At 40.2% G+C, this 25,964-nt stretch overlaps 1 protein-coding gene across 1 annotated transcript in view; it reads right to left on the reverse strand.

The window, feature by feature from the left end:
• RBL1 (RB transcriptional corepressor like 1) overlaps positions 1-23,910 on the reverse strand; it is a 73,045-nt gene extending 49,135 nt beyond the window's left edge. Inside the window, exons 1-9 of the mRNA XM_065892082.1 lie at positions 23,755-23,910; positions 20,576-20,709; positions 11,572-11,772; positions 11,260-11,324; positions 11,032-11,160; positions 10,760-10,920; positions 6,246-6,295; positions 5,438-5,624; positions 4,441-4,607 (exon numbers count right to left, since the gene is read on the reverse strand). Coding sequence (XP_065748154.1) covers positions 4,441-4,607; positions 5,438-5,624; positions 6,246-6,295; positions 10,760-10,920; positions 11,032-11,160; positions 11,260-11,324; positions 11,572-11,772; positions 20,576-20,709; positions 23,755-23,910 — 1,250 coding nt within the window. The remainder of the gene's footprint in view (positions 1-4,440; positions 4,608-5,437; positions 5,625-6,245; positions 6,296-10,759; positions 10,921-11,031; positions 11,161-11,259; positions 11,325-11,571; positions 11,773-20,575; positions 20,710-23,754) is intronic.
• Between the last annotated feature and the right edge of the window lie 2,054 nt (positions 23,911-25,964).

Consider the following 25,964-nt stretch of genomic DNA (forward strand, 5'->3'; position numbering starts at 1 on the left):
GATTTAAGAAAATGATAGGCAGCATTTATGTATATATTGTGCTGGAACAATAAACTGCATTTAGTTCTTATCAAAGCCAAAAGAATAACAAGTAAAAAAAATGTAGCATTAAAAAGGAAGATGGACTTCCCTGGTGGCACAGTGTTTAAAAATCTGCCTGCTAATGCAAGGAACACGGGTTCGATCCCTGGTCTGGGAAGATCCCACATGTTGCAGAGCAACTAAGCCTGTGTACTACAACTACTGAGCCTGTGCTCTAGAGCCCGCAAGCCACAAGTACTGAAGCCCGAGCGCCCTAGAGCCTGTGCACTGCAACTACTGAGACCACGCACCGCAACTACTGAAGCACTAGCGCTCTAGGGTGCACATGCCGCAACTACTGAGCCCAAGTGCTGCAACTACTGAAGACTGCGCGCCTAGAGCCCATACTCTGCAACAAGAGAAGCCACTGCAATGAGAAGCCAGCATACCATGACGAAGAGTAGCCCCTGCTTGCAGCAATGAAGACCAAACGCAGCCAAAAATTAAATTAAAAAAAAAAAAAAAAGACATTTGGCAAGAAGCAATTAATCCTGTTATTTTATATTATTAACTCTGTTACCTTTCTATCAATAAAACACAGAATACAGGTCTTAATTCAGAAATGACAAACAAATCCAAGACTGTGAGAAACAATGTGATTTGCCCAAAGCCAAATAACTAGTGCAGGGTTCTTCAAAAAGACCAGCATCATGTGCCATGTAGCATATATGGCAAAAACATTTTATGTTCTTATCAAGTTCTTCTAATGCAAAGCTGTGCCTCTTGAGTTATATTTTCTTCCAAATAGGTTGTCTTTTAAAAATTTTATTATGTGGTAAAAACACATAACAAATTTACCCCCTTAATTTTTAAGTGTACATTACTGTCAGCTATGTGCATGTTATTGTATAGTGATCTCTAGAACTTTCTCATCTTGCATAAATGAAACTCTATACCCATCGAACAACAACTCCCTGTTTCCCCCCTCCCCCACCCCCTGGCAACCACCATGCTACTTTCTGTTTCTATCAGTCTTATTACTTTAGGTACCTCATATAAGTGGAATCATGCAGTATTTGTCTCTTTGTGATTGGCTTATTTCACTCTGTATAATGTCTTCAAGATTCATCCACATTGTAGCATATGACAAGATTTCTTTCTTTTTAAGGCTGAGTAATATTCTGTTGTACATACCACATTTTCTTTATTCATTCATTCAACAGTGGACATTTAGGTTGGTTCTATAACTTGGCTCTTACGGGTAATTCTGCAATAAACTTGGGTGTGCAGCTATCTCTTTGAGATCCTGTTTTCAACTCTTTGGGGTATATACCCAGAAGTGGGATTGCTAGGTCATAAAAATTCTATTTTTGAGAAATCTCCATACTGTTTCCCATATCAGCTACACCATTTATAAACCCAGCAATGGAGTGCCAATTCTGATACTCACCAACACATTTATTATTTTCTGTTTTTTTGATAGTGGCCATTCTAACGGGTGATATCTCATTGTGGTTTTAATTTGTATTTACCTGATGATTAGTAATGTTGAGAATTTTTTCACATGCTTGTTGGTTATTTGTATGTCTTCTTTGGAGAAATGTCTATTTAAGTCTTTTGCCCCTTTTTCATATCAGGTGTTTGTTGTTTTTTTGTTTTGTTTTTTGTTTGAGTTGTAGGAGTTCTTTATATACTCTGGCTATTAACCCTTTATCTGATATATGATTTGCAATTACTTTCTTCAATTCTAGTAGGTTGCCTTTTCATCCTACTGATTATTTTCAATGCTGTACAGAAGTATTTAAGTGGGATATAGTCCCATTTTTCTATTTTTGCTTTTGTTACCTATACTTTTGATGTCACATCCAAGAAATCACTGCCCATTTCAGTGTCATAAAGCTTTTCACCTATGTTTTCTTCTAGTTGTACAGTTTCAGATCTCATGTTTAGGTTTTTAACAAATTTTGGGTTAACTTTTGTACATGGTGTAAGATAAAAGTCCATCTTCATTCTTTTGCATGTGGATATCTCAAAGAGATATTTGCATACTCAAGTTCACTGCAGCATTACTCACAGCAGTCAAGATGTGGAAGCAACCTATTATGTCCACTGACAAATGAATGGATAAAGGAAGTGTAGTATGTATATATATACAATGGAATATTATTCAGGCTTAAAAAGAAGGAAATCCTGCCATATGCTACAGCATGGATGAACCTTGAAGATATGATACTAAGTGAATCTGACTTTCCCCATAGTGTAGTCTTGGCACCCTTGTCAAAGATCATTTAATGATACACGTGAAGGTTTATTTTGGGACTCTAGTCTATTCCATGTCTAGTCTACATGTCTGTCTTTATGCCAATACCATACTATTTTGCTTACTGTAGCTTTGGAATGTGTTTTGAAATCAGAAATGTGAGGCCTCCAGCTTTTTATTTCTTTCTCAAGATTATTTTGGCTAATAAAAGTCCTTCAAGGGCTTCCCTGGTGGCGCAGTGGTAGATAGTCCACCTGCCGATGCAGGGAACACGGGTTCGTGCCCCGGTCTGGGAAATCCCACATGCCGCGGAGCGGCTGGGCCTGTGAGCCATGGCCGATAAGCCTGTGTGTCTGGAGCCTGTGCTCCGCAACAGGAGAGGCCACAACAGTGAGAGGCCCGTGTACCGCAAAAAAAGTCCTTCAAAATTCCTTATGAATTTTACATTTTTTTTTTTCTATTTCTGTAAAAATGCCATTGGGATTTTGATAGGGACTGTACTGAATCTGTAGATTGCTTTGGGTAATATGGACATTTTAACAATATTAAATCTTCCAATCCATAAACATGGAATGTATTTCCATTTATTTGTTTCTAGGTTCTTTGTCTTTTGCATTCTATGTTTTCTTCCTTCCTTCCTTCTCTTGTGCTTTAAAATGTCTGCAAGATGCTTTGCCATTTCTTTTTAACTTGTTCATGCTAAATGGATAGTTCAGTTCAGATCTATTTATTCAAATGCTATGAGGGTAGATCTTTATGAATCTTCCTACTTTACATGCAATCTGCTTACCTTCTGAGCTGTGGTTGAGGCTGGGGCTTCTTCTGTCCACTTTTCTATAGACTGAGGTTTGGGGACTAGTGGGAGGGCACAGATGTGCTATGTTCAGCTTTTGTTAGAGGATCAGGGCTTTGCTTTCTCTTCTGAGATTTAGTTAAATGTCCCCATTCCAGGGTTCACTATACCTTGGTCAGAGATATCTTCTAGTTCTATGAAGATCTCTCCCCAAATAAGCTAGGAACCTTGGAAAATGGCAGGCCCTGAGAATTTTTCATATTTCTGCTATCTTGGTGGTATACAGGGACTTTCACTTGGGGAGGTTTCTACTTTTTACTCATATGCCTACTCACGCCATTTGTTTCTCTCCACATCTGGGTTATTAATGAGTATTTTCAAGATCCTATCAATAGGACTTCCCTGGTGGCGCAGTGGTTAAGAATCTGCCTGCCAATGCAGGGGACGTGGGTTTGAGGCCTGGTCCGGGAAGATCCCACATGCTGTGGAGCAACTAAGCCCGTGCATCACAACTACTGAGCCCGCGTGCCACAACTACTGAAGCCCGCGCACCTAGAGCCCACACTCTGCAACAAAAGAAGCCACCGCAATGAAAAGTCCGTGCACCGCAATGAAGAGTAGCCCCCGCTTGCCACAATTAGAGAAAGCCCACGCGCAGCAACAAAGATCCAACGCAGCCAAAAATAATAAATAAGTAAAATAAATAAATAAATAAAAAGATCCCATCAACACACCCTTTTCCCCCAGTAATGCTTCTTGGGGATAGGCATACCAGAAGCAACCATTTCCTTTCCTAACCACCACTTTGGAAAATTATAGCATGAAATCATATCCCTCTCTTCATTTGGTTTCTGCTGATAGACAGTCTGCTAATTTTTACTATTCTGTTACTAGGTATTAGGAAATAAGGTTCTCTAATCTGGCCTCACTTTATCATCTTTACTATGAAATATGCTTCTTTTTCTTAGACAATTGCATAAAATTCCATTTTACAGCTGTACCATCAATATGTAACCAGTCTCCCATTTGATGGACATTTATATTGAACCCATTTAAAAACAATGTAAAAAGAAAAACAGTAATGCATAAATTAGGGGTGTTACCAGAATGGAATGTTGGAGCTAAATAACCTTTAAGATGCATTTAACCTTAAAAGTCTATAATAATACGAAATAAAATTTATATATAATTTTTAATAGGTACTTCTATCTGATTTTAGGTCAACATACTTTGTGATTGAAATGATACAGTAAAACTTGCCAGATGTATATCCAGTATCTCCAGAATTCGGAAATACTGAAAACAGAATGGAATACAGAATCTAATTTAAAAGAGACATTTGGAAAAATACTAGTATTGTACTCACTCAAAAATGTTTATAAGTTGTTCACTTGGTGCATTTTTCAGTCCGGCCACAATACTCTGTAACCGGCTCACACTTTGGGTGGCTGAAGCAACAGGAGTAATGACTGCTTCTTTTTCTCTTAAATATCGTCGTCCTGTCAGTGGTGTAGAAGGTGCAAATGATGTTTTCTGTCAGAAAAGAAAATTATGTGAGATTAAAAAGCTACCTTCTTCCCCATTATGTGTTTAATTCAGTACATATGCCATCTTCTCTATTCATGTTTAGTAGGTTACTTTCTCCCCCTCTTCTGGTTACCCACCAAATTTTTAGCAATATTATGCTAATAACATCCTACCTTTGAATAACACTTTCCCAAAGTGCTTTCTATCCATAATCTCATTTTATCTTCATAACATTCATTTGAAATATAACAGGCACATTTTCATTTTACATATGAGGAAATAGGCACAGAGAAGTTATAAAACTTGTTTAAGCTGACAAAGGTAATGGCAGAGCTGGGACTAAAATTTAGGTTTCTATCTCTTGGACCAGTGAATTTTCCATTAGACCTCATCCTCCAACCCACCTAAGACATAAATACAGAATTAAGCCTTGGCTATTAACAATCAAATCCAGAGTTATATGGCTGAAGTTTGGGAAGAGCACATAGTTCGTCATGGGTAGGAAAGCAAACTAAATTTTAAATCAAGAGAAGAGTGGCTAAAGTGATGCAAAAAAAAAATAGGAGGAAAGCATAAATCCTTCTTCATATCCAAAGACACATACTCTACTGAGAACCCAGGCATTCTGGGAAAATATCCAAATATGAAAAATTGCAAGAAATGAGGTAAAAATACTAAATGCCATAGTTTTGAAAGCTACCTTTAAGGCTTTCATGGGAAATATGAGTTAGTAGAAGAAACTCAAGCTTTAACTTGAAAGATGCTTCTGCTGTTAGTAGAATCACACACACAGAGAAAAAGATCATTCAAGACTGAGGCCAGGCTAGGTTAATTACTTTTTCAAAGTGTTGTTGAAGGTTACACTCCACATTAGCCTGTGCTGTCAGTTTCCCTAATGGGGCATCACCAGTGAACTTTCGAGGAGTTCCAATTTCCTCTTCTGCATCTGCTCCCAAAAAGATCCTCTCATCAAAGTCACCAACAGTTAAAACATATTCTTCATACTCCTTGTTCACTGCTTTGCTGAAAAGAGAATTATTTTAAGCTGCTAGAACAAAACTAAGTTACACAATGGATTTATCTTGACTTGAAGATAGATTTTGACTCCACAGACTAGAAAAGCTTATGACTTTCTAGTTTTTATTAACTTTGCCCATCTAACAATACCAGAGGTTTCTATCCGATCACAGACATTCTTCACATTCACATACATGGCAATAAATTACTTTGAAAGGTGAGTGAAAAGAATATACACTTAATCTGGAAACTAGTTGAACCTCATTAAGACCTGATCATTGAGGAAACAATTGTGTGTGGCCTTGAAATATAAGCACATTCTGAACTTGCCAATATTTGATTAATTTGCCAATATTAGTTTACAAAGAATGTAAACTCAAATACAGAAGTCATTGGGTCTGTTTATGAGTTTCTCAGGAGAGCAGCTGTTTTAAGAGCAAATGGGATCTTAAAATAAATGTACTTAAAGACAGCAAGGCTTAGTGATAACACCCACTCAATGCCACGGAAGCAGAAGGAACTTGAATTTGGAGCAGTTACCTTCATACAACATTTCACTTAACAAACTGCAACAAATCATATTGATAACTTATGATATGCCAGATACCATCAGTGCTAGACACTTACCTATTATCAGTAAAACTAGAAAGGTCCAGAAGGCATTCTCCCTTTAAAATCTGGGGAAAAAAACCCACTTTGTGACTTCATGTAAGTAAGCATATTAACATACACACAAAAATACTACATTTATCTAAATTTTCACACCGGTAGCTATTATAAATAACACACACACACACAAAATAGAATTACTAAATATTTCTTTCAGACCTGTAAATCCTATTTAGTATGCAAATAAAATATTAAAAAACATTTAAAGTCAAGTTTTGAAAATACTTCATAGTCTATAGCAGTGGTTTCCAAATTTTAGTGACATAACAATCACGTAGGGGAACTTGTTAAAAATGCAGACTGACAGACCTCAAGGTCTCAACTAAGGCAGCAGTTTGTTTGTTTTTTGTTTTTGCGGTTCGTGGGCCTCTCACTGTTGTGGCCTCTCCCGTTGCGGAGCACAGGCTCCGGACGCACAGGCTCAGCGTCCATGGCTCACGGGCCCAGCCGCTCCGCGGCATGTGGGATCTTCCCGGACCGGGGCACGAACCCGTGTCCCCTGCATCGGCAGGCGGACTCTCAACCACTGCGCCACCAGGGAAGCCCAAGGCAGCAGTTTTAACAAATTCCTCAAGTAATTCTCATGAAAGCTGTCCAATTTTAAACATTGGTCTATGGAAAATGGAAACTAACAGTTACTGAATGATAATATATGTCAGGCAAGCAAAAGACTTGAAAGGAATATAGGTACTGTTACTGGTGACAGAGGAAAACTACACTGTTATCAATATTTTCTGTGTATCCACACTATACTTAGATTACTACATAACAAGGGTTGCAAACTCAAATGATTTCAGGGGTCAGGGATCAACGTACATAAATGAAGACAGCAGAAAGCACGCTTCCCATCCTAAAAGAGGTGGCCAAAAGACGTGGCCATCATTTAGCTTGACAACAGTTACCATGTAGAAATTGCAAACCAGTATTGCCATAGCTTCTGATTTTTAAAAAGTTTTCATATAAAAGATCTTCATGTGTAAGTTAAAAATTGAACAAAAGAAAAATGAAATAAAAAATTAAAACACCCTAAACAGGCCAAATAAAGCGTCTGGTCCATGGTCAGGAGAACCACTGTCCAAACCAGGATACTTTTGGAGTGAAAGAAGACACTATAATAATTATGCCAAGACAACAGCCAAAACCCAGATAATTCAGGCAAACCAAGATGAATGGTCATCATAGCCAGGGGCCACTAGTGCCTTGCACAATAGACATAATCCTTGAGTTCCTTTAAAAGTTTATTTTGCTGGAGATTAAAGCTTTACAAAGAGATATTTTACATAGATATACATATACACACAAAAATATATACTGTGTATATATACACATAAATAAATACTTGTTTGTTTGCTGAAAGATAAGACTAAATACAAAATGATGTCCAAGAGGGACTTCCCTGGCAGTCCAGTGGTTAAGAATCCCCCTTCCAATGCAGGGGATTCGATCCCTAGTCGGGGAACTAAGATCCCACATGCCGTGGGGCAACTAAGCCTGTGCGCCACAACTACTGAGCACACGGGCCACAACTACAGAGCCCACGCACTCTGGAGCCCATGCACCACAACTGGAGAGAAGCCCACGTGCCGCAGTGGAGGATCCCTCATGCCGCAACTGAAACCCAATGCTGGAGATTGGTTCAAGATGGCAGAGTAGAAGGACGTGCTCCTACTCCCTCCTGTGAGAGCAGCGGAATCACAACTAACTGCTGAACAATCATCAACAGGAAGACACTGGAACTCACCAAAAAAGATACCCCACATGCAAAGACAAAGGAGAAGCCACAGTGAGATGGTAGGAGGGGCGCAATCACAGTAAAATCAAATCCCATAACTGCTGGGTGGGTGACTCACAAACTGGAGAACACTTATACCACAGAAGTCCACCCACTGGAGTGAAGGTTTTGAGCACATCAGTCTTCCCAACCTGGGGGTCCAGCAACGGGAAGAGGAATTCCTAGAGAATAAGACTTTGAAGGCTAGTGGGATTTGACTGCAGGACTTTGACAGGACTGGGGGAAACAGAGACTCCACTCTTGGAGGGCACACACAAAGTAGTGTGCGCATCGGGACCCAGGAGGGAAGGAGCAGTGACCCCATAGGAGACTGAACCAGACCTACCTGCTAGTGTTAGAGGGTCTCCTGGAGGGGGGGGGTGGCTGTGTCTCACTGTGAGGACAAGGACACTGGCAGAAGTTCTGGGAAGTACTCCTTGGCATGAGCCCTCCCAGAGTCTGCCATTAGCCACACCAAAGAGGCCAGGAAGTCTCCAGTGTTGGGTCACCTCAGGCCAAACAACCAACAGGGAGGGAACCCAGCCCCACCCATCAGCAGACAAGCGGATTAAAGTTTTACTGAGCTCTGCCCACCACCAGTCCCTCCCATCAGGAAACTTGCACAAGCCAGAGGGCAGACAACAGAAGCAAGAAGAACTACCATCCTGCAGCCTGTGGAACAAAAACCACATTCACAGAAAGATAGACAAGATGAAAAGGCAGAGGGCTATGTACCAGATGAAGGAACAAGATAAAATCCCAGAAAAACAACTAAATGAAGTGGAGATAGGCAACCTTCCAGAAAAAGAATTCAGAATAATGATAGTGAAGATGATCCAGGACCTCGGTAAAAGAATGGAGGTAAAGATCGAGAAGATGCAAGAAATGTTTAACAAAGATCTAGAAGAATTAAAGAACAAACAAACAGAGATGAACAATACAATAACTGAAGTGAAAAATACACTAGAAGGAATCAATAGCAGCATAACTGAGGCAGAAGAATGGATAAGTGAGCTGGAAGACAGAATGGTGGAATGCACTGCTGTGGAACAGAATAAAGAAAAAAGAATGGAAAGAAATGAAGACAGCCTAAGAACCTCTGGGACCACATTAAACACAACAACATTCGCATTATAGGGGTCCTAGAAGGAGAAGAGAGAGAGAAAGGACCTGAGAAAATATTTGAAGAGATTATAGTCGAAAACTTCCCTAACATGGGAAAGGAAATAGCCACCCAAGTCCAGGAAGCGCAGAGTGCCTTACAGGACAAACCCAAGGAGAAACATGCCGAGACACATAGGAATCAAATTGGCAAAAATTAAAAACAAAGAAAAATTATTGAAAGCAGCAAGGGAAAAACAACAAATAACATACAAGGGAACTCCCGTAAGTTTAACGGCTGATTTCTCACCAGAAACTCTACAAGCCAGAAGTGAATGGCATGACATACTTAAAGTGATGAAAGGGAAGGACCTACAACCAAGATTACTCTACCCGGCAAGGATCACATTCAGATTCGATAGAGAAATCAAAAGCTTTACAGACAAGCAAAAGCTAAGAGAATTCAGCACCACCAAACCAGCTCTACAACAAATGCTAAAGGAACTTCTCTAAGTGGGAAACACAAGAGAAGAAAAGGATCTACAAAAACAAACCCAAAACAAATAAGAAAATCATAATTCTATCAAACATTTAGAGAAGAGCTAGCACCCATCCTTCTCAAACTCTTCTAAAAAATTGCAGAGGACGGGCTTCCCTAGTGGCGCAGTGGTTGAGAGTCCGCCTGCCGATGCAGGGGACACAGGTTCGTGCCCCGGTCCGGGAAGATCCCACATGCCATGGAGGGCCTGGGCCCGTGAGCCATGACCGCTGAGCCTGCGCGTCTGGAGCCTGTGCTCCGCAGCAGGAGAGGCCACATCAATGAGAGGCCCGCGTACCACAAAAAAAAAAAAAAAGGAAAAAGCCAACTTTTTAGAAAGAGCGAGGTAAATTATTGAGAAAAAAATCCAGAATGCATGTAGGTAGCCCACAACTGTAAGGGATTTTCTGTTCTACTCATATTGAGTTAAAGCTACAGTTGTTATATTGATACATCATCCTACTTTTAATAAACAGTCAGCCAGTTATTCAAATTGTTGCAATAAACTAACTTACTCTGACCTCCTGCTTTTCATAATTCTTTATCAGGCTTACTCTGATGTTCTGTTCTTTTTTTTTTTTTTTTTTTTTGTGGTACGAGGGCCTCTCACTGTTGTGGCCTCTCCCGTTGCGGAGCATAGGCTCCGGACGCTCAGGCTCAGCGGCCATGGCCCACAGGCCCAGCCGCTCTGCGGCATGTGGGATCTTCCCGGACAGGGGCACGAACCCGTGCCCCCGGCATCGGCAGGAGGACTCTCAACCACTGCGCCACCAGGGAAGCCCTGATGTTCTGTTCTTTATAATTCTCTATCAGAACCTCCTATAGTTGCCTCTGACAGTGCATTTACTTGACAGTACATACAGATGGTCACATTCTTCAACAGCTCAGTTTTGCACATCACAGAAAATCACAGAACAACTCCACATCACATCAGAGACAAACCTGGGAATCTTGACCCTGAGTCCTATAATGTTAAGAACTTGCTTAAAATATTGCTTTTCCCCTTGAGGCTACTGCTGCTGACCCCCCAAAATTTGAGTCATTTAATTGTAAGTATAGTACCTTCCTGTCAAAGAGCTTTGAAATATATGGCTTAAAGTAGTGCTCCTTTATTCCTTTGGCTTCTACCAGAAGTCCGTCATGTAGTTCACACAGTACAGGAATGATGCAGGGAGGTTCTTCAGAAGCCCTAAAGTCAGCAGTATGGAAATCAGACGGTAAACCTAGTTTGACAGGGTATAAAGAGCAATGGAGGGAAAAGAGAATATGGTCAATTTTTGAAACTCTTTTTCTAAAAATTGATAATCAGTTTTCAAAAATACATAAGGTCTTACCTTTAAATGACGGATTTAGCAAGTCTCGTCTATTTGGGCACATAATGGCATTGGCAAAAATCAGATCCAAGCAGCACAGAAGTAAATGATAAGAGTTTACTAAATCATCTCCAATCATACGAAAATTACCTTTAGAAGAAAAGAGACATAAAACCCAGAAACCTTTCAGGTCAAATAGCACCAAGTTCCCACAGTAGAAATGTAAAACACCTGAAAGTGTCACCTTACCCTTAGTATAAACAAAGAGTGTCCAACAGAAATTAAAGAGCTCCTTAACACTGCAAGGAATCCTCCTAAAAAGGGGGGAAAAATGTACTTTTTATCTGACTTACTAAATATCATTCCACATTTGTCACTTAAATTGAAACAGCAAATATAACAAATAGTAAAGTCAAATTACATATAAAATCTCATTCACAAAGGACAGACAACTATGTTTTATTAAATGGAATTAAAAAGTAGACTTTTAAAAATGCAAATTCCCTTAATAAGTTTGTATCATAATTTTTATGTCAATTATATGAGGATTAAGTGTCTCACCTCTGCTTCCTGCTTCGTGGTAACTTTGGTGGCTCTTCATATGGATTTTGAAATATATCTAAAAAAATTGGCTCAAATTTTTTGAAAATTACAGTAGACACCTCAAAATTTCTTTCTAGCCTTTCTATACGTTCACGAAATTCTTGTGGCAAGTTTGACATGTCCATCCACTTCTTCATTTTACTAAAAAACTGTATTAAACTAAAAAAACAGAAAAAAAGCAACTTTAAAATGAGTCCATATAATGGAAGGAAAAGAAGACACTCTACTTATGCCTAAAAATCTTTATAAAATGCCTGATTTTATTTAAAAAAAAAAAAGAGAGAGAGAAAACAAAAATCTCACTCCAAGTGCTATGAAATTACTTTGGTTCCCAGAATCACTGTGGGAATGTAGATTTTGAATTAGTAGTCAATATATAAAATACCTTCTACAATGCAGGGAGTACCTATCTACTACTTTTATTCCCTGCAGCACCTAGACAATACTCTGCATATAAATTACAAAGTAAATGTTAGGCAACAGACTGATGAGTTCACAAAACTAGTTTGAGGAAAGACAGAATCTCCCAATACTGGATTCTGGAATTTGATCACAAAGCACCAGACTGTTACAGGGCAGGAATAAAATTCAAATGTTTGTGTTCCAACGTGTGGTTCTACCTCCAAATATAAACTAAGAAGGTAGTACATACCCAGAAAATCACTTAATGGATAATAGCTCTACCTTTCTGGCTTATTTAACTATGAGTGCATTTTTTTTATGTCCTCATGTTAGTATGGTCTTAGACTGAAATTTTGTAGTGTTAAAGCTCATTTAAGTGTCTAGCGCTATATACAGAATGATACTTGTAATTTTTTTCTTAAAAAAGGTGGTGGAAGAAATCATTAGCTAGTTGTCCATAGGTGTTCAAACTCCAGACATGCTGATTGAAATCTAAAAATCTGAGTTTTTTTAAAAGATCTTTATCAGGGCTTCCCTGGTGGCACAGTGGATAAGAATCTGCCTGCCAATTCCGTGGACACGGGTTCGATCCCTGGTCCGGGAAGATCGCACATGCCGCAGAGCAACTAAGCCTGTGCACCACAACTACTGAGCCTGCGCTGTGGAGCCCGCATGCCTAGAGCCCGTGCACAGCATCAAGAGAAGCCACCGCAATGAGAAGCCCGCGCACCACAACGAAGAGTAGCTCACACTCGCTGCAACTAGAGAAAGCCTGCGCACAGCAATGAAGACCCAACACAGCCAAAAAAAAAATGTATATCATGATACCCTGTGTGTGAGAATTCTCCTTTTTGGTTTTCTTTTTTTAATGGGTAATATGCATAATTACAAAATTTAAAAGGTACTAAAGGATATATGATGTCCACTACCACCGCCCTCCCAGTTTTTTTCCACTAAAGCAATCAACTTTGCCTTAGTGACTAATTACATTGTTATTAGTTATTTGTCCTTGCAGAGCTTTTTAAGGCATTTATAAACATATACCTACTTAAACTTTTTTCCCACTCATACGATACCATACTACCTACAATATTCTGCACTTCATTTTTTTCCTGTAACTTATTTTGGAGATCTTTTTTTTTTTTTTTTTTTTGCGGTATGCGGGCCTCTCACTGTTGTGGCCTCCCCCATTGCGGAGCACAGGCTCCGGATGCACAGGCTCAGCGGCCATGGCTCACGGGCTCAGCCGCTCCGCGGCATGTGGGATCTTTCCGGACCGGGGCATGAACCCGTGTCCCCTGCATCGGCAGGCGGACTCTCAACCACTGTGCTACCAGAGAAGCCCTGGAGATCTTTTTATATCAGTTCATGTAATACTCCTTCCATAATTTTAAGAGCTGCATTTTATTCCACTATATGAATGTACCATAAATGTATTTAAACATTCCCTTTTAACCCTTAATCTTTTTATTTTGAATTAGCATCAAACTTACAAAAAAGTTGCGAGAATAGTATACAAGAACTCCTTTATTCACCGATAATTAACATTTTGTGTATTTGCTTTGTCATCCATCTCTCTCTCTCTCTGTGTATATATGTGTATACAAGTGTTCCTTGATTTATCATGGGGTTACATCCCGATAAACCCACTGTAAGCTGAAAATATTATAAGCTGAAAATGCATTTCATATACCTAACCTACCGAACATCATAGCTTAGCCTAGCCCACCTTAAACATGCTCAGAACACTTCCATTAGCCTACAGTTGGGTAAAATCATCTAACACAAAGCCTATTTGATAAAAAAAATGTTGACTATCTCATGTAGTTTAATGAATACTCTATTAAAAGTAAAAAACAGAATGGTTGTATGGGTACAGAATGGTTGTAAGTGTATTGGTTGTTTACCATCCTGACTGCATGGCTGACTGGGAGCTATGGCTCACTGCTGCTGCCCAGCATCATGAGACAGTATCACACCATCAAGTCACAAATCTTAAGTCGAATCATCATCTGTATATGTATCCACATGTGATGGTTAATTTTAGGTGTCAATTGGACTGAGCCACGGTGCCCAGATAGTTGGTCAAACATTATTCTGGATGTTTCTGTGAAGATGTTTTTTGGATGAGATTAAAATTTTTTAGAAAAGTTATATACGGGCTCATGGATTTCCACTGCCTATCTGGACCAAAGCCAATCTGCCTACAGTCACTGCTGAGTGCCCAATCAGCCAGCAGCAGAGCAAGGTTCTTTAGGAGGCTGTATATGCTCTGAATCAGCAAACGGTATAGTGTTGTTTCTTCCATAGCCAGGATTCACAGGTCCAGGAATCAAGAGGTGGGGGGAGAGTGGCACCACTCACTATTACCCCTACTGACCCACCAGCAAAATTTTTGCTTCCTGTCTCTGTCACATTATACTCTGTTGGCCTAGAGGTCTTAGCTCCAAAGAAAGTAATGCTTCCACCAAGAGATACAACAATATCCATTGAACTAGAAGTTAAGATTGCCATCCAATCACTTTGGGCTCCTCATGCCTCTAAAGCAACAGGCAAAGAAAGGAGTTACTATGCTGGCTGGAGTCACTGATCCTGATGACCAAGGAGAAATTGGATTGCTACTCCAGAATGGAGGTAAAGAAGAATAGAATACAGGAATCCCTTAGGGTAGCTCTTACTATTACCATGCCCTGTGATTAAAGTCAATGGAAAACTACAACAACCCAACAGGCAGGACTACTAATAGCCCAGACTCTTCAGGAACGAAGGTTTCGGGTCACCTCACCAGGTAAAAAACACCACGACCAGCTGAGGTGCTTGCTGAAGGCAAAGGAAATATGGACTGGGCAGTGGAAGAAGGTTATTAATACCAACTACAACCACGTGACCAGCTATGAAACGAGGACTCTAATTGTAATGAGTATTTCTTATTTTGCTACAAATGTTTGTGTGTGTATATTAAATCTTTGTATTCCTTCCTCTCTTACCCACTTGTTACATAACATAGCACGTACTGACTTTATACCACAGTATTGTTAACTTTACTTCCGAGTATTTAAGTTATAGGATATCAAGAAGAGTAAACATCACCCAAGTATTTTGCCTCCTCTTTTGGGCAAAGGGTTAGGGCATTTTGGGTTGTACAAAGTATACTTATCTCATTTTAGGCTAATGTATGATCTTGTTATGGCTTTTATTTGCAGATTAAGTATGGCATAAGGAGGTGTGTATGGGCGCCCAGATATTCAGTCAAACATTATGCCAATGTTTCCATTAAGGTATTTTTTGGAATGAAATAAACATTTGGATTGGTGGATTCTGAGTAAAGCAGATTACTCTCCATAATGTAGGGGGGCCTCATCTAATCAGTCTGAAGGTCTTAACAGAAAAAGACTGACCTCCTTCCAAGTAAGAAGGAATTCTGCCAGCAGACTGCCTTTGGATTCAAATTGCAACTCTTTCCTGGGTTGCCAGCCTGCTGGGCTACCCCATATTTTAGACTCTCCAAGTCTCTACAACCATGTGAGCCAATTCCTTAAAATCCCTCTCCCTCTCCTCTTCCCAGCCTGTGCATGTGTGTGTACATGCTATTTTGCATGTGCGCTCGCTCTCTCTCTCTCCATATATGTGTGTGTGTGTGTGTGTGTATACACACACACACACACACACACACACATATTAACACATTCTATTGGTTTTGTTCCTCTGGTGAACCCCAATATAACATACATATAATTTTTTTCGGAAGCATTTGAGAGTAAGGTGTAGATATCATGCCCCTTTACTCATAAATACTCTATTTTCATAAAGAGAAAATGTATTTACTCAAAAATATAGTTTCTATTTCCTGAGAAAGAGGTCTTACATGATTAAGTGCAATTATCAAAATCAGAAAATTTTATATTGATAAAATACTATTAGTTCATATTCAAATTTATAATTCACCAATTGTCTCAAGAATGTTCTTGATAGCAATCTTAAATTTCCCAATCTAGGTTGTGATCTAGTAGCATGAACTGCATTTATGTGTTATTTCCTTTTAGTTTCCTTTGGTCTACATCAGTTCTTTAGACTGTCTCTTGTGACACCAATATTTTGGAAGAGGATAGGTCAGTTATTTTGTAGTATGTCCCTACATGCTTCCCTCATTATTAGATTTAGGCTATGTATTTTTGACAGAGTACTACATAAGTGATGTTATATCCTTCTCAGTGGGTCATAACCATTTGTCCCATCATTGATAATAACTCTGCACTTGATTTAGGTGGTATCTGCCAGGTTTTCCACTTCAAAGTTACTATTTTTCCCTTTGTAATTGATAAGTGACTTGTAGGGAGATACTCTACAATTATGCAAATATTTAGTTGGCATTCTAATATAAGGAAGATATTTCCCTTCTCCCCTATTTATCATCAGTATAGATTTTATTCAGTGAGCTATAATCCATTACTGTCCCTATTCATTCTGATGCTCAAGTTATCCCAGGTATGATTACAAATGGGAGCCTTTTCAAACTAGCTCCTATGCCCCCTGGATATGTCCCCAACATTTTTTGAGCACTTCCTTACTTTCTGGCATAAGTTGTTCCAGGTTCGTTAGAAAAATAGGTCTGCCCCAGCTTCTGAATCAGCCATTTCTTTGAAGACATTATGCTAAGTATTCATTTGTTGTGTCCTTCCTTGGAGATATTATGGTGTTATTTGAAGACATTAGGCTAAGTGAAATAAGCCAGTTACAAAAAGACAAATACTGTACGATTCCACTTATGTGAGGTACCTAGAACAGTCAAATTCGGAGAGACAGAAAGTAGAATGGTGGTTGTCGAGTGCTAGGAGGAGGAAGAGGGAAGTTATTGTTTAACTGGTATGGAGTTTAAGTTTGGGAAGATGAAAAAGCTCTGGAGATGGATGGTGGTGAGGGTTTAACAAAAATGTTAATGTATTTAATGACAATGAACTGTACAATTAAAATTGGTTAAAATGGTAAATTTTATGTAATGCATATCTTATCACATACACATACAATTCCCCCCAACCCTGCCGCCAAAAGCAAAGTATAGAGTAGGGATGGTAATATGGAACATACATTCCAATAGTGGCACACTACCTAATTTTAACGGCACTCAAAAGATAAAAAAGAAAATTACTCTGTAAAAATTAGTATCATCAATGTTCCAATTAAAATTATGAAAAATCATTTTTCATTCAGGTTCTATTATACTATGAAAATAATGAATGAATGAAAGTTGTCTTGATTTAAGTTACTGAAAAACTTATAAAAAATTAGTTCTCAATACTTAAAACAATAAGATATAGACAACTAACTGCTTTATTAAAATGAATTAAAAATTCAAATTATAAAATAGATACAATTTTTTAATACCCTTAATAGCAGAACAAATTTTTACATGAAACTTTCTTTTTAAGTTGGAAGTTGCTTTGGTTAAATTTTTTTGTTTTGTAGACTGAAGCTGAATATAGATACAGTTCAAAAGGAGACATACTAATGTATATTTGTATATAGATACATATGTAATACAGCATGACTTGGGAGGCTCGCCACTTTCTTAGGTATATAACCTCTGGGAAGTAATTTAATCTCTTGGTGACTTGGTTTCCTCATCTTTAAAATGAGATTTATTTAATACAATTACTGTGAGGATTAAATTAATAAAGATATGCAAACTATTAGCACATATTGTCTGTCACACAGGTAAATATTCAATAAAAATTTGCTAGTTTTACATGTTTATGTATAAATCTATACTTAAACAGTATTTTGCAGTATAATTTATTAACAATATTTAATGGATATTTTCCCATATCTATAAAGATCTACATAGTCATTTAAAATTATATTTAAAGTTGAAATTTTGAAAATAGCCCAAATTATTATAAATCAATGTAAATAATAATCATCACTTGAAATTCTTTTTTATTTGCCTGAATGAACATATTGATGTTGGTCAACAGCTCTTTTAGCAATTAGGAATGTGACACTTAAAAAAATTTTTTAAAACCAATCCACATTTTAAAAAGTATCTTTTGACTCATCACTACACTTTTAGGAATTTATCTGAAATACACACTTACAATAATGTTCACTTGTCTGTAATCACATGGGACTGGATATAATCTAAATGCTCATCAATAAGGGGGCTGGCTAAGTATATAAAACATCCTTATAACTTAAAATATCCCACAGTCACTAAAAAAAAATTAATGAGGTAGAGCTATACATAGTTATATAGAAGGATTTCCAGAATATAAAGTAAGAAAAGCAACAGAAAAATACATTTAGCAATGATTTCATTTATGCTTAAAAATAAAACGCAAAAAACTGAAAAACAGATTTTTTCCTGCTTAAAAATTTAATAACAGTAAATTGCTAATAGTGGTAAATTCTGGGGGATGGAAAAAGAAAGAGACATCTTTCTATTTTCAACCCTTCTGTATTATTTGAAAATTTTTAAACCGTTTTTCTTTTATTGTGGTAAAAGTATATACAATGTAAAATTTACCATTTTAACCATTTTTTTTTTTTTTTTCATTTTAACCATTTTTAAGTGTACAGGTCAGTGGCATTAACCATTACTACTATCTACCTCCAGAACTCTTTTCATTATTTGAAATTTTTATCATGAGCTTGTACTGTTCAGTTTCTGCAACAACTTATTATTACAAAGATTTAAAAATTTAATATGGTCAGTGATGAGAACCATCAATAGAAAAAGATCATATGACAATGGACAAGGTTTTGCTCAATTTAAAAAAATTACCTTAACTCCTTTTATCTTAGTTATATTTTCATTTTGTTTTTATCATGAATGACAAAAATTATATTTACTAAAGTTTTAAAAATTGTCTTGACTTAATTCTTTTTCCATTTATAGGAACCAAAATTGTTCTGAGGATTGTTTTTCTTTTTTAATTTAGCATGAACTGAAACTTAACCCTTGCTGTATAGGGCTTTACACTTTTTCCTCTGTCCTGGAAACCCAGGATAGCAAATAGACAATGACCTCAAATAGTCATTACGAACATTAGCAACTATCCAAATCTGAATCACTCCATTTCTGTTGTTTGGTATTCAGGCAAATAGTTCCATACAGTTGATACCAGAGCAAGTAAAAGCTATAGCTAAGACCCATCAATTGCTTAGTATTTGCAAGGGAAAAAATATCAACCATACAGTAGAGAAACAAGAGAACATCGTTAGCAGATGATCAAAATTAACATCACCAATGAGAGGCAGAAGGATACCATGTGCCTCTAGATGTGATATACTGAGGACACAAAATCACTTATGTAGTTTTCCATCTAGGAATGTAAAACCTGCACCTAATCATAAGGAAACACAAAACGAGGAACAATCTATTAAAAAGGGCGGCAGGGTGATTGTGAACTATACTCTTCAAAAATGTCAATGTCGGGGCTTCCCTGGTGGCGCAGTGGTTGGGAGTTTGCCTGCTGATGCAGGGGACACGGGTTCATGCCCCGGTCCAGGAGGATCCCACATGTCGCGGAGCGGCTGAGCCTGCACGTCCACAGCCTGTGCTCCGCAACGGGAGAGGCCACAGCAGTGAGAGGCCCGCATACAGCAAAAAAAAAAAAAAGTCAATGTCATAAAAGACAAAGGCTGGGCTTCCCTGGTGGCGCAGTGGCTGAGAGTCCGCCTGCCAATGCAGGGGACACGGGTTCGTGCCCCAGTCCGGGAAGATCCCACATGCCTCAGAGTGGCTGGGCCCGTGAGCCATGGCCGTTGGGCCTGCGCGTCCGGAGCCTGTGTTCCGCAACGGGCGAGGCCACAACAGTGAGGGGCCCGCATACCACAAAAAAAAAAAAGACAAAGGCTGTGGAAATGTTCTTGTTTAAAGGAGACTAAAGAGACATGGCAAGTGAATGCAATACCTGATCCTAGATTGGATTATTTTTTTTTTAAGATTGGATCTTGAAGGAAGAAAATGCTATCAAGAATGTTACTGGATCAACCAATAAAACTAGAATACAGATGCTAGATTATATAAAATTACTGTATCAATGTTAACTTTGTTGAAGTTGATAACTGTACTTTAGTTATTTAAGGAAATACACACTGAAGTATTTAGGGGTAAAGGGCTACAATGGACACCACTTAAATTGAAATAGCTGAGGAAAAAAATACTATTTAACAGAAAAAGATCAAATGATAAAGCAAATGGAGTAAAATATCAATAAAAGGTGAGTCTAGGTCAAGGGTACATGGATGTTCTTTGTCGTTTTCTTATTTCTGCAACTTTTCTGAAAGCTTGAAATTATTCTCAAATTTAAAACATTAATGAAACTGTTACAGAGAAAAAAGATTTAGAACCTCTAAATCTAAAAAGATTTAGAGGCCTCTGGTTTAAGTTAGAATTTAAGGAAGAAAGGCAGAGAAAGAATGTGAGAATTGGGAAAAGATACCTATAGGATAACAAACTTCGAATGGGATGAAGCTAAATGATTTAAAATAAAGAGAAATTAAATCCTAAAATTAAATTTAGGACTTATAAAATAATGTTTGAAAAATCAAAGTGCTTTACCTTAATTTAGCTGAACGTAGTATTCTGGTAAGTGAAACACAATTTCCTTCCATGATACCCTTTCCAACTGTGGGAATAATGCTTTTGCGGCAAGCAACATATAATGAACATGCCAACCAGTGTATAACTTCTCCCTGGCAGGCAAAAGATAAAACAGCAAAATGGATACACTATGTTAAAACGCTTGAATTCTAGAATCAAAAGAGATCTTAGAATTACCTGGTCTAATTTCCATCCTGTATTAACAGGCCAGAGAAATGAAGATATTTGCCCAAGGTCACAAAACTTAGTTGGTTGCAGTAATGGGTATAAAACTCCTTACTCTTAGTCCTGTGTAACATGCTAAGTCCGTATTAATCTAAAGATAGATCTCTCACCTATACCCCAAATCTAACATTATTGAAGAGTTTTCAATTTCTCAGCATTAGCTTTCTCAATATTATAACACCAGTCATGGCCTTGATGATGCTGAAGTTCCTACCATTTTAGTTTTAGGTTTCTTTTTTAACCAGTTTGGCAGAGAAAGGAAAGAACAGAGTAGAAGATGGCAAGAGAATTACACATATAAAAATTAATACCCATCACAACACAAAGGAGACTGTCAGTTTTGTGAGGTAAAAATTTGGGTTATTATTTACCCTAATCTTTAAAATAGTAAGTATGGCTCTCTATCTTAGCAGACACTTCAATTTACAATGCTACAAAAAAGGTGTCATTTGGGAATTCAACACTTAATTCTCTGCTTTAGGCTTGAGATATCCAAGCTAGATTCACTTTATGACTTCACTGATGAGTTTTACGTAAAATTAAGAACTAGACTCAAATCTCATAGCACAACACAATACTGTTGTGCAGATCCTCTTTAAGATCAGACTCTAAAAGAATAAAATGATTGATAAAGATTTCTTGCAATAATCCAAAAGGGGTGGGTAGAGATGGGTAGCCACTAATAAAGCTAAGACCTAGTGTTCCTACCCTGAAGTACTATAGTGAAAAGTCTCATTTGCTCAAGGCGTTAAAGGAGGCAGGTAAGCTTAAGGTTGAATACTTTTAGAAGCCTTGATTAACGAATTGTTTGGGTATAGCATCCAAGTACTCTACAGCTTTTGGATACAGGCTACTAGATGAAAACACTATTAAGACAGAGAAAATTTAAGAACCAAAATTACTGCTTTGATTTTTTTCCTTAAAAAAAAAGCACCTATAGTATTTAATTTAGTTCCTTTACGCTAGGCCTTAGAAATACAAAAACAGTTTCTAACATCAGGGTACTCCAAGTGTAGAGCTAAGAGGAACAGATATTATGCTATTATCTATAATTGGTGAGATATATGTTTTAAAAAGAATTGAAGAGAAAGTGTTATGGGAGAATATAGTGTAGTTACTGATTTTGACTGGAGGTCAGGGAAGGGTTCACAGAGGGAAACAAAAGTGCTAAGTGGTGAAAAATCACCAGAATGTACGGGGCGGGGGGGGGGGGGGGGGGGGAAGTGGGGTGGGTAAGCAGGAGCTAGTCAGGTAGACTAGAGGGGATAGGGGCTGGGCAGAGGGGTTCTTAGGAAGCAGCAGATATATGAAAATGCCCTCCACCAAAAACAAAGCATAAAAGAAGAGGAAAATAAAACACTCTAGATAGAATAAACACTCACAAAATCTTAATTCACACAGCTGTGACTTTGGTCAAACATTTAAGATATCCTGATGAACTCGGCCTAACTGGAGATTCAGCTCTTCAACTTTCGCTGCAGTCGGGAGTGAGGGAAAAGCTTCCAGGCAGAGGGATTGGCATGGAGAAAGCACACAAGTAGGAACAAGCTTGGCATATTCAAGAATCTGAAAGATGTGCCCAGGTTAATACCTTGACCTCCGTCTGCACTCAGCAGTGCTTTTCAGTGACAGACCAAATGAGGACTCGATGTCAGAAATGCTTTCTCAGACTTCTAAAAAGTTTGTTTCCAATCTAGAGACCATAATTTATAATCTCCCTTAGCTTCTTATTCTTTCCTCAGCTTTCCAGTCGTGTCACCCAGAGATGCACATCACTGTCCTTCATCCAGTCTATCCAGTCCTACCCTGGAGACATACAGGAGTCTCTCTTCTTCTCTCTCTCACACACACGCACACACATTCAACTCCAAATTTCCAACTCTATGCCTTAGAGCCCACCGATTATTTCACCAGGTGATGAGTCAGCAGAGCACTCTGGGTGAGTCCAGCCCTCTTGGATCACGAAAACCTTTGACCATAAGGCTACTAGAGTAATTGCAAATACATTCCATCACAATTCTACCTCTGTACTGGGCTTATGCTTGTCTGGGTTCCTATGACAATTAGCAGAACGACCCTGGGCAAGACAATCCTCTGGGCCTTGATAATATTGCCTGGAAAGCAGGTTTAATACTTGCTGCCCTGCCATGTTCATAGGGCTGTTGTGAGGACTTAATGCAAGAACGGTTGGGGAAAATTTAATGATAGCCTACATTTATTTTGTTTAGAGACAGACACGGTGCTTAGCATCAGGATAATCTAATGATCCCCATCTGAGAGAGGAGGAAGCTGTGGCCGAGAGATAAGCATTGTGTGCACGCCGGCTCTGATCAAACTGCTGTACAGTGGCAATACTGCCGAAAGAGCAACCCACACCTCGAGGCGGAAGGGTGGAGAGATTACGGCTCAGACTCCTAACTCCGGCTCCACCTCTAACGGTGGGACCTTGCGCTTAACCTCTTCGGGGCTCAGCTTTCCCATCTGTGTAACGGGGATCACAACATGTTCGAAGAGGTGTGGCGGCGAGAACCAAGTAAGATGACATATTTAAAGCGCTGGGCAGTGTCGTCTGGGCACACAATTCACGTAAGCTTCTGCCATTAGAGTAACTGTTTAAGCAGATTTAAGGGCAGTCCCATGACGTTTGTGGCACTGGTCTGAAGACTAGGGGATCCCTGAGTGGCATGTGACCTTGGACAAGCCACTCCTTTTCCGGACTTCGGTTTCCCGCCTCAAAATAAATGGAGAGATTGATCTACACTCGCCCTTCCAGCTTCGCACTCCTCGGCGCGGGGCTGGGCAGAGACCCTTCCCGGTGGGGAAACTCCCACCACCCCATAGGGTGGGGTAGGGGCGGGGCGGGGGTGGGGCCTGGCGAACTCGGTCTCGCCGCCCCACCTGCCGCCGCTCACCTCTAGGCTGTAGTTGCCCCGGATGGCGGTGAAGTCGTCCAGGGCTTCGGCCGCGCTCCCCTCATCCAGGTTCAGCTCCTGGCACAGGGCCTGCAGCGCCTCCCCGGCCGCGGCGACCACCGCCGCCCCCTCAGAGTGGGGATCGTCCTCGTCCATACCCTCAGGCCCGGCGGGCGGCGCGGTCACAGGCCCCCCAGCTCCTTTCTCCCTCCTGGGCGCGCTACCCACAACCGCCCGCGCCAAAAGCGCGCGAAAATCGGGAGCCGCAGAACGATGTCTCTTCGATGGTCTGCATCCGCGTTTCTCCTCAAAAAGGTCCGTTTCTCCTCCAGGGCTCCCAGCCTCCCTCTCCGGAAATGTGATAAGAAGACGGACTCCGGGGCCTAGAAAACCTGGACTTGGCCCTTGGCGGACAGCGGTGGACACAGCCGGCAGGGCAAATTTGGAGCGGAGGGATCGGCGGTCCGCGCGCAGGATCTGCTGGGAGTTGTAGTCCGTATCCTGCCTTGGAGCCGGCTGCGCCTCCCTTTCTTGGTGGCTCTTTGGTTTGGGCCCCGCTAGGCTGCCGGTTGCGAGGCGGCCCCGTTCATCTTAGGGGGAAACCTCTTCTCTTCTGCCCGGCCAACCCACGGGCCTGGGTTTGTCACTGCCCCGGGACGCCATAGCCTGATCGAGAATTGCCCCTTGAGTTAGAAGATGGAGGAGGGACCTGAAAAAAGTGGTCTCTCGACAGCGAGGTTGGGGGAGGGCCTCGTCGGCCTCTCCTCAGTGTCTCCAGCGCCTAGTGAGTGGTCTTTTGAATGACTGAAGGGTTGGTGAGGCAAGGTTTATTGGGGGACACCCGTCCATCTCTTATTGATCGCTAAACGAGGCTTGACCTGGGCTGAAGGAAATGCAGTAAGGAGCCACTTTCTCAGCTTCCTGGGAACTGGGACCCTGGAACCCAGTAAAGACTGTTATTCCAGACTTAGGAATGGCCTGAGCATAAGCCTGAAGGCGTGGAGCTGGTCTCGAGGCTTACCCTTCCGCTTCACCAAAAACACCTTCTCCAAGAGCCAGAGTGATCATTTGAAAAGGTAAATCAGAGCACGTCAGTACTTCACACAAGACCCTTCAGTAGATTCCTTTTGCCCTTAAAATAATTTCCAGACTTCTTGACCTGGCCTATAAGGCCCCATGTGATCTGGCCTCACCAGGGCATTGTCCCCCTCCTCAGGTATATAATAAGATCCAACCTCAGTGCTTTGTTTTGGAACCTTGGAAATGCCAAGCTGCCAAACTAGTTCTTGCCTCAGAGCCTTTTTCCCGTGCTGCTCAAACGGCCCCACATACTCTATGCCAGATCTTTGCTTGTCTGGCTCCTCCTCATCCTTCAAGTTCAGCTAAAAGTCATCTTGTCAGGCCACCCCTGAGCACTGTATTTAAAATAGCTGACCCTGGTGGCGCAGTGGTTGAGAGTCCGCCTGCCGATGCAGGGGACGCGGGTTCGTGCCCCGGTCCGGGAGGATCCCACATGCCGCGGAGCGGCTGGGCCTGTGAGCCATGGCCGCTGAGCCTGCGCGTCCGGAGCCTGTGCTCCGCAATGGGAGAGGCCGCGGCAGTGAGAGGCCCGCGTACCGCAAGAAAAAAAAAAAATAATAAAATAAAATAGCTGACCCGCATCTCCCCCCATCCACCCCATTTCATCGTCTTCATAGCATCTTATCACTATCTGAAATTATCCTATTTGTTTATTCGCTGGCTCTTCCTACTAAAATGTGAGTTGCATGAGAGCAGGGGCCTTCGTTTCATGTTCACGATATTCCAAAGTTTATAGATGAGTGACCAGCTCGTAGTTGGCACTCAGTACTTAGCATGGTGTGTTTGAAAAATTACAAAGAAAACCTTTGTTGCTTGGATGAGGGAAGGAGTCACCAGAGATGAAAATGGAAGACAGGTCCAGTTAGGTTGCAAAGGATCTCATAAAGGTAAAAACGTGCACATTATCAGGGATTTTAATGAAAGGAGGTGGACGATCAGTATGTGTTTTGGACACGTTCCTCTGGCTGCAGTGTCACACGTGGATTGCATGGGGTAGAGAGTAGAGGTATGAAGATGGTGGGAGGTTGGTCCAGCGTAGAAAGGAGCCAGTCTGGAGAGACAACTTTGTCCTAGAACTGAAGGGGGCACTACTGAAGGGGAGGCGTCTCCAATACCAGGTTTCCATCTGG

This window comes from Phocoena phocoena, chromosome 15 (genome assembly GCF_963924675.1).
Source record: "Phocoena phocoena chromosome 15, mPhoPho1.1, whole genome shotgun sequence".
Taxonomy (NCBI): domain Eukaryota; kingdom Metazoa; phylum Chordata; class Mammalia; order Artiodactyla; family Phocoenidae; genus Phocoena; species Phocoena phocoena.